Genomic DNA, 15,027 nt, shown 5'->3' with positions numbered 1-15,027 from the left:
CCTAAATATCTTCAACTGGTCATTGTATAACCGTGGTATAACCATACAGTGCAGTACTACTCAGGAATAAAGGCACTACTGATACATGTAATAACATGGATGAATCTCAGTGCACTGTGCTAAGTGACAGAAATGAGACACAGAAAAGGCTATATATGATATGATTCCATTTATAAGACATTCTGGAAAAGGTGAATCTACAGAGACATAAAAAAGATCATTGGTTGCTAGGAACTGGGGGTGGAGGGAGGTGTTGACTGCAAAAGGGCACAAGGGAAATTTTTGGTGTGATGGAATTGTTCTATATTCAATATTTTGCACAACTATGCATTTATCCAAACTCCTAGCTCTGTACCGCATTAAAAATGGTAGTTATATATTAATTCAGCCAAAACCAAACCAAAACAGAGGACATGAGGAAAGGATTGATTAGTTTGATCATATTTAAAAAAGTAACTTCTGGTAGATTTTTTTCTAAGGTATCAAAGATACTTAGGTTTAGAAACCTGCACAAGCATTTTTTATTAATTATCCACCTTACTTCTTACAAGTGCAGCCGAGAGGTAAGTTGGTCAAGCTGCTTTCTTAAACGTCTGGAAAAGAGTTTTTTTATGCAGTTGAAACGGAGGAGCCGAGTGCAAGCTAGGAAAGAACTTAAATGAAAGTTCCTTTTCATCTGAAATGTTGGCCACACGTAACTTATGAAATATCACTTCTTTCACTAGCCATAATTTTTTACTTAATGTAGTTAGCGAAAACATTTTCATAAACTCTGAAATTAACTTTTAAGGATAGCTGAGGTTTGTTATTGAATTTACCTCAGGTGTATTAGGGAGGGTTTAACCCATGAGAAAGAAAGTACACCAAAATGTGATCTGAATTAGATCCTTAATTGTAACTCAACTATTCCAGGTAACCAGCTTTGTCGCTCCTCTGAAGCAGAGGTAATTTGTTATTCTGCATCTTAATACAGATTCAAGTGCTGGGCTTCCCTGGTGGCGCAGGGGTTAAGAGTACGCCTGCCGATGCAGGGGACATGGGTTCGTGCCCCGGTCTGGGAAGATCCCACATGCCGCGGAGCGGCTGAGCCCGTGAGCCATGGCCGCTGAGCCTGCGCGTCCGGAGCCTGTGCTCCACAACGGGAGAGGCCACAGCAGTGAGAGGCCCGCGTACCGCAAAAAAAAAAAAAAAAAAAAAAAAAAAGATTCAAGTGCTTACTAAAAAGTTTCTCTTTAATTAAAAGTTCATTTCCTCAAAGTAGAAAAGTATTTTTGATTTCATAGTTTTTTCAAAAAGAGGTGTCTTATATTCCATAAAATGCAAAAGATCTTGTAAAACCATTTGCAGCACATAAGACTAATGCTAAACTTTTTAATTTTAGGAGAGCTGTTATAAATTAGCAAGAAAAGGACCACCACCCTTTAGAAAAATGGGCTGAGGTCATGAACAGGCAATTCATGAACAAAATGTGGTTACCATGCATATGAAGAGATATTTAATTTCATTAATAATGAAAGAAATGTAATTTAAAACATGATTTTCATGTAATGCGTTATTTTGGCAAAGATTCAAGGTAACTGAATACCCATTGATAGTGAAAGTGTGAGGAGGTGAAATCTGAATTTGAGTGGGAGAATGAATTAGCGCATCCTTTTTAGAGAGCAATTGGAAATCATCTGTCAGCTGATTTTAATCAATTTTAAATGGACATGCCTTCTAACTTAGCAATTCAGTTTCTAGGAATTTATCCTTTACAAGTGACAAAAACACACAGGACATTCATTGCAGGATTATTGACAAAGACTGTTAACAACTCAAATGTTCAACATTGAAAAAATGTTTAACGTTGAAAAATCCATATAAAAGAATATTTTACAGTTATTAAAAAGCTGGAGAAAGTTCTATATATACTGACATGAAAATATGTCCAAAATATATTGATACATTGCTTAGTGAAAATGTTTTTTTAAAGAAGAGTATGATTCATTTGTTAATAAATATATATGTAGACGCAAAACTATAATATAAAATAGATAAACCACAAGGTCCTGCTGTATAGCACAGGGAACTATATTCAGTATATTGTAGTAAACTGTAACGGAAAAGAATCTGAAAAGGAACAATATGTGTGTATATATATGTATATGTACATATGTGTGAGTGTGTGTTTGTATATATATATATATATAAATAAATTGAATCACTTTGCTGTACACCATAACATTGTAAATCAACTATACTTCAATTAAAAAAATGTAGACAGAAGTACAATATATATCATTGAAGAAATCTAGAAGCATATAACAATGATTAATTCTCAGGGATGGGAAATTTCTAAGTCCATAAATTTCTGTTTGACTTTTATGTGATAACCATATGTTTTGTTATCAGGAAAAATCCAAAGATTAAAAAACAAACAAATGTAACAATAATTCCTTAGACTAAGGCAAGTAGAGGGATTGGCATGAAAAGAGGCAAGGTAGTTGGAAGTATAGCGTGTGAGGGGCCTATTTTTTTGTTTTGTTTTGCGGTACGCGGGCCTCTCCCTGTTGCGGCCTCTCCCATTGTGGAGCACAGGCTCCGGACGCGCAGGCTCAGTGGCCATGGCTCACGGGTCCAGCCGCTCCGCGGCATGTGGGATCTTCCCGGATCGGGGCACGAGCCCGTGTCCCCTGCATCGGCAGGCGGACTCTCAACCACTGCGCCACCAGGGAAGCCCTGAGGGGCCCATTTTGCCTGGAGCATAAAGGATGTGTTGAAGAGTTACTGTTAACGTGGAAAGATATGTTGAGGATTATATTGTGACCAGGCCTTAAATGTGGAACCAAGAAGTTTGGACTTCATTCAGTAGGCAGAGGGGAGTCATGTGAGACTTCTGAGCAAGCAAGTGGTATGACCAGTTTTCTTTGAAGAAAATCAATCTGGGAGTAGTATGGAAGGTAGGTGGGAACAAACTGAGGATAGGAACACTAAATAAAAGGCTGTTAAGGAGTAATGAGGATCTGGCCGGGTGGCTGTAGGAATTAGACAAGCAGATTAACAGGAAAGCCAATGGATATCTACAGGTAACCAAATATTTAGGCTGGTAGAGAGGGATGAGACAAAGATGCTTAATGCCTCAGCAACTGGGGGATGTTGTGACTTTAACAGAATAAGGATCACAGAATGAAGATTTCATTTGGGGGAAGAATTTGCCCTGATCTGCCTTTTTAGGCTCAATTTCTGTAACAGCTGTCTAGCACGTAAATAGGTGCTCAAGTATATTGATAGGATTTACCCAAGTTTGTATTATTTAAGCTTCAGCTATACCTGTTCACCATTCCTAGAACATAACACGCATGCTTCTGGAAGAACATCAGTAATAGTAATGGTGATACATTGGTGAAGATGATAACTATTATTTATGTAACACTTATTATCTGCCGAACTTTTTTCACACGTCCAAGGTCACCTAACTAATAAATAGAGCTGAAACTTGAATGGCAGTCTGTTTGAATCCAAGTCTGAATCTTTAACTGCCTTATTTGCTGTCTCTCGGGTAATTGGAAATGTGGATCTGGAGCTCCAGTTAGACACGCACTTAAGTAATTGTTGTATTCTAGCTGCATGTCCTATAGTTGTATGTATTGAGATTGAGCAATTGTCTATTACTTATCATTGCATTCCACATGATTAGCTTCGAGCAGAGTAAAACTATCGACCTGACAGCCTCTGAGGAATTAGTTGTGTGAATAACTGAGGTTAATTATTTAAATGTCAAAATTTACTTTTTAAACGGTTAATTATTCTGGTTGATATCTTTCTAAAACATACTACATTCTTCTTTGTATGTTTCTTGTTTTCTACAATGTGCATTAATTATTTTTTACATGTATTTTATGCTCTCCTATTTTCTAGAACAATGTATCCTGAACATAATTTAGTTTTCTCTTTATGATTCAAGGTTATCATCATTAGCATGTTATTTTACTGGGTTTTGTAATATAATGATCCTATCAAATAGCTTAAGTGTGTGGGGCAGTTGACCTTTATACTTACGGCTTTGTGCTGCAGGACTTCGTCAGTTCTTATGTTTTTCTGTCACATTTGTTGTGGTAGGTGTCTTCATTCTGTTCTCAGTGTGCAGGCTTGTAGCAATTTTTCTCCCTTTTTGCTGCTTCTTAACTGTACTGGTTTTAAGAAATGGGTTTGCCATTATTCATACATAAATAAATGTAATTAGGTTCTGGATAAAGGCCTGAGGAACATATCTGTGACTGAAGTTCATGAGCTTTTATTTAATATGTGGACTTTGAGATAAACATCCTGAAGTTCGGTGTTCACTTCTTGGTTCCTGGCTACGTGGTAAGTGGGTGAAGCATTGTATTTTGTTTTTCAGAGCTTTTAGAGAACATTGATTTTCTTTTTTTTTTTTTTAAAGAAGATGTTGGGGGTAGGAGTTTATTAATTCATTAATTTATTTTTACTGTGTTGGGTCTTCGTTTCTGTGCGAGGGCTTTCTCTAGTTGTGGCAAGCGGGGGCCACTCTTCATCATGGTGCGCGGGCCTCTCACTGTCGTGGCCTCTCCTGTTGCGGAGCACAGGCTCCAGACGCGCAGGCTCAGTAGTTGTGGCTCATGGGCCTAGTTGCTCTGCGGCATGTGGGATCCTCCCAGACCAGGGCTTGAACCCGTGTCCCCTGCATTGGCAGGCAGACTCTCAACCACTGTGCCACCAGGGAAGCCCTGATTTTCTTTTTTAAACTTACTCATTTAATGTAGAAATAGATCTCAAAATGTAGTTAATCATCATGTGACTAGATGAAGGTTTTTTTTTCTCAGTGACAGTTTTTATCTCAGAAATCCTTCCCTTGACATTGTTGGATAGATTCTGTTAGGTTGTAAATGTGGATTTAAAAAAAATCATAAATAGTTGATATGGATGCCCATGGTACAAGATTATAAAGAACAATATTAGTAATTTGAGGTAGATTGTACTGATTATCATCTTGTGAACAACTGAAAAATTTTATAGGTTCAAAATCCACCCCCCTCCACTGCCAAAAATGTGATTAGATATGGAAATAGATTTCCTAAAATATTATCTGTCATCTTAAAAATCATGTAAAAAAATTATTGTATCTAATACTTAGGACTTCCAAGTAAAGGTAAAATTCTATTTTAATAACTTAATGGAAATTGGTATTATTTTATTAAGTTTGAATTGCGTTTAAAATGGAAGCTTATTGCTACAGTTTACTCAACTGCATCTGGAGCAATCTATTCATTCCATAAAATCTGCATCCCATTAAGATCCCAGAATACATGTGTTCAGAGCAGAAAGCTTAAACTCATCTTCATTTAATTTCTTGTCTCCTGTGCTGGCAGGTACTTATTAACATATATACTCTGTGAAATACTGTGTTATAAGATAGTTGAATCCATATTTATAGTTTATTGAGGCTCTAGTGTATGGCAGGCACTTTTCTAAGTACTGGGGATACATCAACCTAAACAAACCAGAGTCTATCCTTGTGAAGCTTACATTTACTATGTATTATATATTAAGATATGAGGTGGTGTAAGTGTTGTGGAGAAGCATAAGGATCAAAGAGTGACTGTGGGGGGCGGTTGCTACTGGACAAGGAAGTTATGTGCTCAGTGAGACCTGATAGGACATAATTTGATTAGGATATTTCTTCAAGCAACAGAAAGTTGATGTAGAAAACCTCCAATGTTTTGGAAAATGGAAAGTTACTGGCAAATTTTGACTAAGAGAAATATATCTTGTAGAACATATGTGGTGATACAGGAAAGTGTGTCTGCATTCAAAAACAAGGCTATCACGTGGCCTCTTCAAGATCAGGAGGCTGTGCATATGTGAAAAAGTACAAATTAAGAACCTGTGTTCATAGACAATCTGAACTGTGTTTCTGAAGTTTGTGCACATTTTCCTTCACTGTAATGTGATTTCACAGCTGTTTGTTAAAATAGTGAATAATTTAATGATCCTAAAAGTAACAGGTTTTGTGTGTGTGTGTGTGCGTGCGCACTGTGTATGCGAGAGTTGCCTTATTTTCAGGTTGTTTTATTTAATGATGGTTCCTTGGAAAGCATTCTGGTGTTCAGCAACCAATACGGAATATTTGTCATTAAATCCATATCAGTCTTTAAAAAAAAAAAAACAAGGCTATTAACTTTAGAATTACATTGGTGATTAATTAATAAAATTGAAGTAATACACATGATTATTCCCTGATGTCTGCAGATATAAGCTATGCTGTGTGTGATAAAGATTGAATAATATATCCATGTTTGGCTAATTTTGTTTCTTCCCTTTTCCTCTATTTACTTTAATGGAAGGATTAGAGACTGTTTTCAAAACATAGGTATAAATATATTATAAATTTATTAACACTTTTTAAAAAGATAGGTAGTTTTATATGCATATTTCTGTTTACCATTACAATTTTAGCTTTTAGTTTAAATATCTAATTTTTGTTATTATAATAATGTCATTATTTATATAAAAATTTTTTTCAAAGATTAGCTTTGTTTTCATATAAAATCACTTTTTCACCTATTTCCAGGTGACATGCAAAATGTACATACGGAAGATAAATCTTTAAGTCTGAGTATGCCTGTAATTACAGAAGAGGAAGAGGAGAATGAAAGTTTTAGTGAAACAGGTACAGATGAAATTTTATCGAACTACTTGCAGAGCATCGTTTAGAACCCTTGAAGAGCATGACAGTTGGCTGTGTGTTCCTGTGATGCTTTAACTTTGGTACATTGGAGACTTTTAGCATTAATCAGACTGTTAATCATGACACTTAAAAGTAAGTGATAATACAGTAAATGAATGGATATGGAGAGGCAGGGGTCAGTCCAGGTGAGAGGTGAAGGATAGGGAAAATATCATTATTAGTAAATGAATATCCATAATTGTGATGGTGTCTGAAGTGTATTTCTAACAAAGGGCAAAGGTCACAAAATGTGAATTACTGTATATAACTTTTTAAAATATTTTATTGTTAAAAAATACTTAATTTCAAATTCTAGTAAATGTAAAATTTTCACCTGTGAGATGATTGTAACTAAGTGGTAAATTGCACAACATGAATTAAAATAGCTACATCTTTTTGCATTGCTGTGATCTTAATTTGTTTGTAGTATTTGTTAAACAATAGTTTAAATAATTATTATCTCTAGTAATAATTACAGTAATGTACAGAATAAGTTATACATAGCAGGCTAGGCTTGATAATTGGTACTCCATCAATGATAATGAACATAATGTATATTAAGAATCTGCCTAATGACTTTTTTTCATTTTGGCGCTGTATTCATTCAGCAAGCATTTATTGAGTGCCTATTTTGTTTCAAGTGCTTAGGTAGGTATGGGAATATAAAGATATATAGTAGAAGAGTTTAAGAACCATTTTATTTTGATCACAGTGAGTGTAGATCTGAGCACAGGGAGTGGCTCATAGTGGACCTAAGTAACTACTGTGTAATGAATCAGATCAGTCTGTGCCCAGAGGACCTTACAGTTTAGTGTGCAGAAAAACAACACAGTACCTTGTAGTAAAGAAACAGGGTGCTATGGAAACATATAGAAGACAAAGACAATTAAAAGAGAGTATTTGTTCCTTCAGAAATCTGAGTTGCTTCTGTGATTTGCTTATGTCAGCATAAAACGGTCCTTTATAATCTTGTGAGTTTCAGACTGTAGTTGCTTTCTAGTTTTGTCTGGTAGCTTTTATTGTGAGTAAACAATCAAACACATGTATACCTTTATGGCTGCCTGGCCAGTCCCATTCTAAAATCTATCAGCTTGTGAGTTTTAAAAATTTGGTTTTTATTAAATCATAATTACATAAGCACAGAATTTAACAATGAACAGTTTTATAACACTCATTACCACAGACTTCTGACTCTGACTCCCATTTTTTATTCCCTAGAGACAACTCTTTTATAATTATTTTGGTGTTGATCTCCATGTTTCTAAATAACATGTTTATATTGTCACTTATTCATGTTTCAGTTCTATGAATTATCTATTGAGGGAGGCAAGGATTTAGTTCTCCTTAATATATTCTTTTTTTTCTTATTTGAAGTATAGTTCACCTACATCACTATGTTAGTTCCAGGTGCACAACTTAGTGATACGATATTTCTATACATTACAAAAAGATCACCATGACAGGTCTAGTTGTATCTGTCACCATACAAAGATGTTACAATATAATAATTTTATGTATTCTTTACCTCCCAATCCAAACACATGATACTTCCTATCTCCCACCCTCTCAATATGGTTATTATTTTAGTTATATCAGTATTCAGCATTTTACAAAACATTATTAGCAGCAGGGCCATGTGATATATACTATGATTCTCCCTTAATCGGAACACTTATTGTTTGCCTTAAAGAGTTAATAATTTTTTTGCCTTATTAATTTGTTTCTTTATGTATTTATCACTAATTTACCCCCCAAACTCTTCCTCAGTGTATAAATCTCCCCTTGAAACACTAGAGCACATTAGGCATTTTATCGGTGTCATCTTCTTAAAAGAAGTCTCCAGGCCTCTGACTTGCTTTACTCTGGACATCATTCTCTTGGCCTGCTGCCGCTTCTTTCCAGGAATCTATTTTCTTTTTCTTCTTAATTTTTTCTTTGTCTTTTCTCATTCCTTTTCCTGTCACTCTCCTTTCAGTTTTCATTGGAGGGGAATATTCCTTTCTTTTACGTCTTCCATAATTTTCATGTTTTTGTGTCTTCTGTTATTTGCTTTGTTTTTAATGATCAGTAACTTCTAGGTTCACAGCTGTTTCTAGATGGACACTTACTTGAGTGTTGGTCATGGCATCTGCCATGGTAGCCAAAAAGATGTATGGTACTGCTGTTTTGGGTTACATTTTCAGGTTTAATCGGAAAGCAATTGAAATCTTAGTCACTTTCTTTTAGCACTGGCCCAGATACCTTTCAGCTCTGGCATACTGGGCCCATGCTAACTATAGGGAGGGCCTACCCCTATGAAACAACCTCAGAGTAGCTTATTATCAAGTAGTATTTAGGGTGATTAGGACCTCCAGTAGTAAGTTTACAACTGCAGTATCATTTTGAAGGATAAAAGTCATGTATATGTCAGGTTTAAGATTTCTTGTATCTTTGCTGTGAAGGTGTTCTTACTATTATGCCAACCTGTATAGTTTAATTGTGTATTATCAATTAAGTATTATATTTTTTAGACCTGACAGGCTTCTTAATTTTTTGTCTTTAGAGTTCACTGCACCCAAGAGGAGAAGAAAACACAGAACAAAGAGCCTGGTGTAGAGTACTTAATTTTGAGCTTTCTGACAGAAGAAAAGATGTATATTTTGTGTATTGAACAGGAAGACTGCGAGTATTAAAAATAGTTCTTCTGGGAAGCTGTAGGTATTTCTTTGAAATGTCAATACTTTAATATAGTTCTAGAATAAAAGTAAAAAAAATTAGAGTATTACTCTAAAATTTAATTTTAACATCTTTTGTGAAATATGCATAAATGATAAAATTTGGATTTAGAATGTAATAGAAATAATTCTGTTATTTGCAGATTATTGCTATTTCCTACAACTCTTTTGTGCTATTATACTATCTTAGTACAGTTCTGGAAGTGTTAGCTATTCTATTTAAAATCTTTTTTCTTGAAATATTAATGTTTATTATACGTAAATGGCTAATTATTTTATATCTAGTTTGGTAATGTTTGTTTATGATGTATATTAACTATTTTATATATTACGTTGTTAAGTGCAATAAAGTTTTTGCCTTGTTTGCTTTATTTTTTTAATGTTTGAAACTTATATGGTCAGTAACTTATGTGATTGATAACTTAGGAAGCTCAGTTTCTACTTCTGTAATCAATTAAGTATTCTTTTGTGCTTGTTTTAAAGCTCTCTTTGGCCTAACATGTCTATATGTATACATGTATGTTTGTGTAGGTATAGATACATGTATGTATTTGTCCAGTTATACATATAATATGATTACTCAATACATTGTTTAGGTACAACATTTAAATACTGATTATTTCTAATAAAACCTTTAAGAGTGGTAATGTACATTTCAGAATGTGTCTGGTACAGAAAGTTGGTACTTAAAGAAAAAAATTCAATAGCTTCATGACTGTGCCTCTCTGTTAATTTATCATTTGAGAGATTTAAACGGAGATTGCTTTAGCCATGGTGTTTGAATTGCTGCTGATAGCAGACCATCTCACATCATGTGGCTGGCTCAGCCTGTCTTAAAATTGATTAAACTCCATGTTGTTTTCCAGTGTGGTATATTCAGGAATTCTACAAATGCCCCGTGAGTGAAAATGTGTGTAATCTTTTAAAATCAAAATACTGACACTAGCCCAGACAAAACTTCGCTTATTAGAATCTGTGCCGTCACATTAGCCGTGAAACAAAATTGTTTCCCTTGACTGTTTCCCTTGTTTTCCTTGACTTCAGATGTTTCTGGTAACAGATAGGGCAGTTTTCATGATGTGGATATTGGGCAGAGCTTCTGGGGTTTAAATATTCTAACGTTGGGATCCATTATTGGCCACTTGTATACCGGGTTATTTGCTAGGATTTGTATAAACATTAAAGTTTACAGACATTGTACAGCTAACACAGTGAGTTGCCCTCTTATTTTTTTCACAACAGTACTTTTAAAAGGTATCATTTCACTTGTACACTGAAGAAACTGTACCTCCGGATGGTAAGTGCCTTGTCCACATTCACAGAGTTAGTAATCCATCTGGGGTACAGATACAGGGCTCTGGCCTATAATTTCAGAGTCGTTTTTTTGTAAGCCAACAGAGATGGAAATCCAGACTGACTGCAAGAAGTAAAACCCCACTTCAGGATGGCTTAAACAGTAAGGAAAGTTTATCTGAAACCAGTTGAGCCTCAGGTGCGGGGCAGTCTGGGTTATGTAGTACATCAGTTCCATGATGCCTTCATTTCCCAGGTGTGGGTCTTTAGGGAAAGGTTTATATCAGTGTGGAGAACTGTTTACCTGCCAAGTTAGCAGACTCTTGCCTGGGACCAACCTTGCAAAGAAAGCCTTTTTAGGACAGCAGTCTCAGGCCTGCTCTGTTAACTTCTGCACAGTTTCGTTTCATTTTTCACTATTTCAAACAATGCTGCATTGATCTTTGTGTGTATATCTTGTCTCACTCAGGTTGGTATTTCTGTTGGATAAACCTAATCTACACATAAATTTGTTTGTTAAACGCTGTGTATATATAAAATGTTGTTTATTACTGCCAAATTGAACTCCAAAAAGCCTGCCAATTTACATTCCTACTAACAGTATTTGCAAGGGACCCTCCATTACACTGGTTATCAATCTTTGTAATTGTTGACAGTTGAATACAGCCAGGATCTTAAAAGCAGAAAATGTAGAAAGATTGACAAAGAGTAACAAAATTGGATTAAGCTGATGTGACTTGCTATATGGTTACATATGACAATGTAGTGCTTTAGCTGATAGCAAATTTTTCATGAATATATTTTGAAGATAGGGTGTGAAGCACTTGATAGATTTGCTTTAGATGTGAAATTGAAGCTTACTGGGCAGAGTTCCAATAGAACATATTTGTGTTTAACAGTGGGTTTTCAGAATTAAAATATGGTGTCCAAATACTGGTTACCTATTAAAGTAAGCTATTTGTATTGTCAACTGATTATAATAAAATGGCACCAAGTTGTAAATACATGATTTTAATATGAAATATTTATGAAATTAATGTTTTGTGGGAGAAGAGGGGTTGTGGCAGTGTTCATAAACACAAGCTACATTTTAAAACCATACCACTTTACTTTCAGAAATCTTAATATATGAAAGTATTGTTCAGAGTAGAAAACTCATTATAGTTTTAGTGTTAGATACCAGGTTTACTTGGGGTATCTATAAAAAAAAATGAATAAAAGAAGTGTAGCCATGAAGAAAATGGAGCTTGTATGGATGCTTATTCGGGGAATATTTTTCACTTGGAAAATAAAATAATTTATTATAGTTTATTTCTTCGGAAGAAAACTACCCTGGAAATGTGCACTTCTCTATAAGAAATCATAGCGTGTTGTCTTTGTTTTCTGGTACTGTTATGAGTTTACGTGGTTGTAAGCTCATCTAAGATCCCATCTGGGTTTATAACCCCTTTCTCTTAATGTCTCAAAGGTTTCCTAACTGTGAGTTGATGTATTTAATGTGAGGAAACATTCCCAGTCTCCTTAACAGCCTGTTAAAACCTGAAACAGATACAGTTGTACCGTCTGCAAATTATTTTGTACTGCCAGAGGAGATACTGAACCAACTTTTAGGCAAAGATTTTTGTCTTCTACAGGGATTTCCAGAACAGTGATATGACAGGGAAATGCATTAAAAAACTTTATCCAAATGGTTTGAATACTTGTAACTTTCTGACCTAGAAGCTAGAAAGTAAAAAATTTCTATCCTAGTTCTGTCAGTGATTCATTGTGTGTCCTTGAGAAATTCATCTCTTTTTGTCTAAATCCTTTTGTCAGCTGTAAATTCAAGATAATACAGAACCATTTACTGACTTTTCAAAAATATTAAGAACTGCATATTGCTTTAAAAATGCAAAGATATGAATGCTAAACTTCAAAATAATTACAGCTGGAAAGTGTAAGCTTTTAAAAAGTACTTGGATGTCAAGGAAACGAAAGTGATTATTAGTGGTTAATGTGATTTTTGAGGTGATTTTCTTAAGGAGTAATGATTGAAAGCTTGTGTTTACACAGATCTTCGGATTTATGGGAGACAAAGCTCTCATGATTCAATTGACAAGGAGGGTCTGTTTTTATCAAGTTGAATTAGGTACACTATATAGCCTCTTCTAATAACCTATTTCAGTTATGACAAGAAGATTCACACATGTATATATAGAGAAAATATATTTAATTGAGGTATCTTTAAAAATGAACTCTATGGGCTGAAAATTACTCTTGCTTTGAGATAAAGAACCTAGGAAAATAAGCAGTTATTAATGCCTTCCCAACCTACACTTGATTCTTGAATTAAATTACAGTTTGAAGAATGCTCGCTTTTTAAAATGGCATTAAGAAGACTCTGTGAGTACTTAACTTCTCACATTTTCATTTATCTTTTGAACAACTATGTAGTAATTTTCATTGCACATTGTATAACCCCCTTTTATGTGGTTTTTTTTTTTTAAATCAATTTATTTATTTATTGGCTGTGTTGGGTCTTCCTTGCTGCGTGTGGGCTTTTCTATAGTTGCAGCAAGCAGGGGCTACTCTTTGTTGCGGTGTGTGGGCTTCTCACCGCGGTGGCTTCTCTTGTTGCAGAGCACGGACTCTAGGCGCACAGGCTTCAGTAGTTGCAGCACGTGGGCTCAGTAGTTGTGGCTCACGGGCTTTGTTGCTCCGCGGCATGTGGGATCTTCCCGGACTAGGGCTCGAACCCGTGTCCCCTGCGTTGGCAGGTGGACTCCCAACCACTGCGCCACCAAGGAAGCCCCTATGTGGTGTTTCTTTTGCTTGAATTATTTGGTTTAATATGCTGTATACGGCGGGTCTGGATTTTTTAAGAACAGTCTGGACAGGATCCTATTTAGCTGCAAGGAACAAAGGCACATTCACGTTATCTTAACTGCTGGAGGCTTATTTTAAGATTACAGAGGACAGGAAGGCGACCGGCTCATCAGAGCCATGGCTGGTAAAATGGTGCTTTGTCTTGTAGTGGGCGCAGCAGCTCTGATAGCTGTGGATGTCCCCTGCTCTGTAGTCGTCATGTGCTTACTTTTAATGTTTCCCAGCTTCTCCCTTCACATAAAAAAGTGCTTTTCTTACAAGCACTTCAATATGAGGCTTTAAAAAGTCTTATTTAAGATAAATGACAAAAAAGCTTTCATATAATTATCTACAGGTTGATTTCGGATACCTTATCACCATAATACTTAACGAATTGGGCTATGTTAGCTTCAGTTAACTATTTTCAGTTAACCCACATAATTTGTTGCACTTCATAGAGTGTAAAGGATTTAACTGAAATGAATTTTGCTATAGTCTCAAATTTGTTAACTCTTCTGCCTTTGTTAAATGTTTTAAATAGTTGATTATCTCATAGTTTCCTAGTCTCTTGCAGCATAATTGATACATTGTCTATATTATTATACTTGGTTAACTGAAGGTATTATCTCTGTAAACTTCAGCTAGTTGCCTATAAAATTTTCTCAGCAGAAACTAATGGTATTACATTTAAAAATGAAATACCTTGTCCTTTATTTAGAGACCATATGTCTAGAAAGTCATTCTGTGTATAAAGATTAATCAACCAATCAAAAGACATAGCTTATTTTCTTTAGTGTTACCATTGACACCCGACAAAATATTGAATTACCGAGTTTTAGGCTCCGGGAGGTAGTGCCCCGGAAGGCGGGGAACGCGGAAGAGGCCGAGGCCGGCGCGGAGGAGTCCGGCCCGGAAGAGTCCCACCCGGAGGAGCCCCGCTCCCGGCAGGAGATGGAGGCAGGGCGGTCGCGGCCGATGCTGCGCTCAGTGAACACGCGCGAGCCGTCCCAGGTCATCTTCTACAACCGCAGCCCGCGCGTGGTGCTGCCCGTGTGTCTCAACTTCGACGGCGAGGTGCAGCCCTACCTGACGCTGCCCCCCAGCACGGGCCGCCGAATCCATAGCTACCGGGGTCATCTTTGGGTCTTCCTAGATGCTGGGACATCTGATGGGCTTCTAGTTAACCAGACTGAGCTGTTTGTGCCGTCTCTCAATGTTGATGGACAGCCTATTTTTGCAAACATCACACTACCAGTGTACACCCTGAAACAGTGGTGCCTCCAGGTTGTGCGAAGCCTAGTCAAGCCTGAGGATTACAGGAGACTGGACATCGCGAGATCCCTCTACGAAGATCTGGAGGACCACCCAAATGTGTGGAAGGACCTGGAGCGGTTGCCCCAGGAGCATATTGAAAATCAGTGGATGGCAGAGGAGACTGAAGATTTTAATTGA

The 15,027-nt window shown here is 36.2% G+C and overlaps 2 protein-coding genes across 2 annotated transcripts in view; both read left to right on the top strand.

Moving 5' to 3' along the window:
- The window catches only part of SNAPC1 (small nuclear RNA activating complex polypeptide 1), a 26,589-nt gene extending 15,237 nt beyond the window's left edge, over positions 1-11,352 (top strand). Inside the window, exons 9-10 of the mRNA XM_079914273.1 lie at positions 6,569-6,667; positions 9,267-11,352. Coding sequence (XP_079770399.1) covers positions 6,569-6,667; positions 9,267-9,319 — 152 coding nt within the window. The 3' untranslated portion in view covers positions 9,320-11,352. The remainder of the gene's footprint in view (positions 1-6,568; positions 6,668-9,266) is intronic.
- LOC307182310 (von Hippel-Lindau disease tumor suppressor-like) lies at positions 10,839-15,027 on the top strand (the record flags this gene model as incomplete). Its single annotated transcript, XM_079913566.1, has 2 exons — positions 10,839-10,864; positions 14,370-15,027. The coding sequence occupies 2 exons, from the start codon at positions 10,839-10,841 to the stop codon at positions 15,025-15,027; spliced, it is 684 nt and encodes a 227-aa protein (XP_079769692.1).

The sequence above is a fragment of the Stenella coeruleoalba genome (assembly GCF_951394435.1).
Source record: "Stenella coeruleoalba genome assembly, chromosome: 2".
Taxonomy (NCBI): domain Eukaryota; kingdom Metazoa; phylum Chordata; class Mammalia; order Artiodactyla; family Delphinidae; genus Stenella; species Stenella coeruleoalba.
Note: the sequence above shows the minus strand (reverse complement) of the source record. Positions and strands in the feature narration are given on the sequence as shown.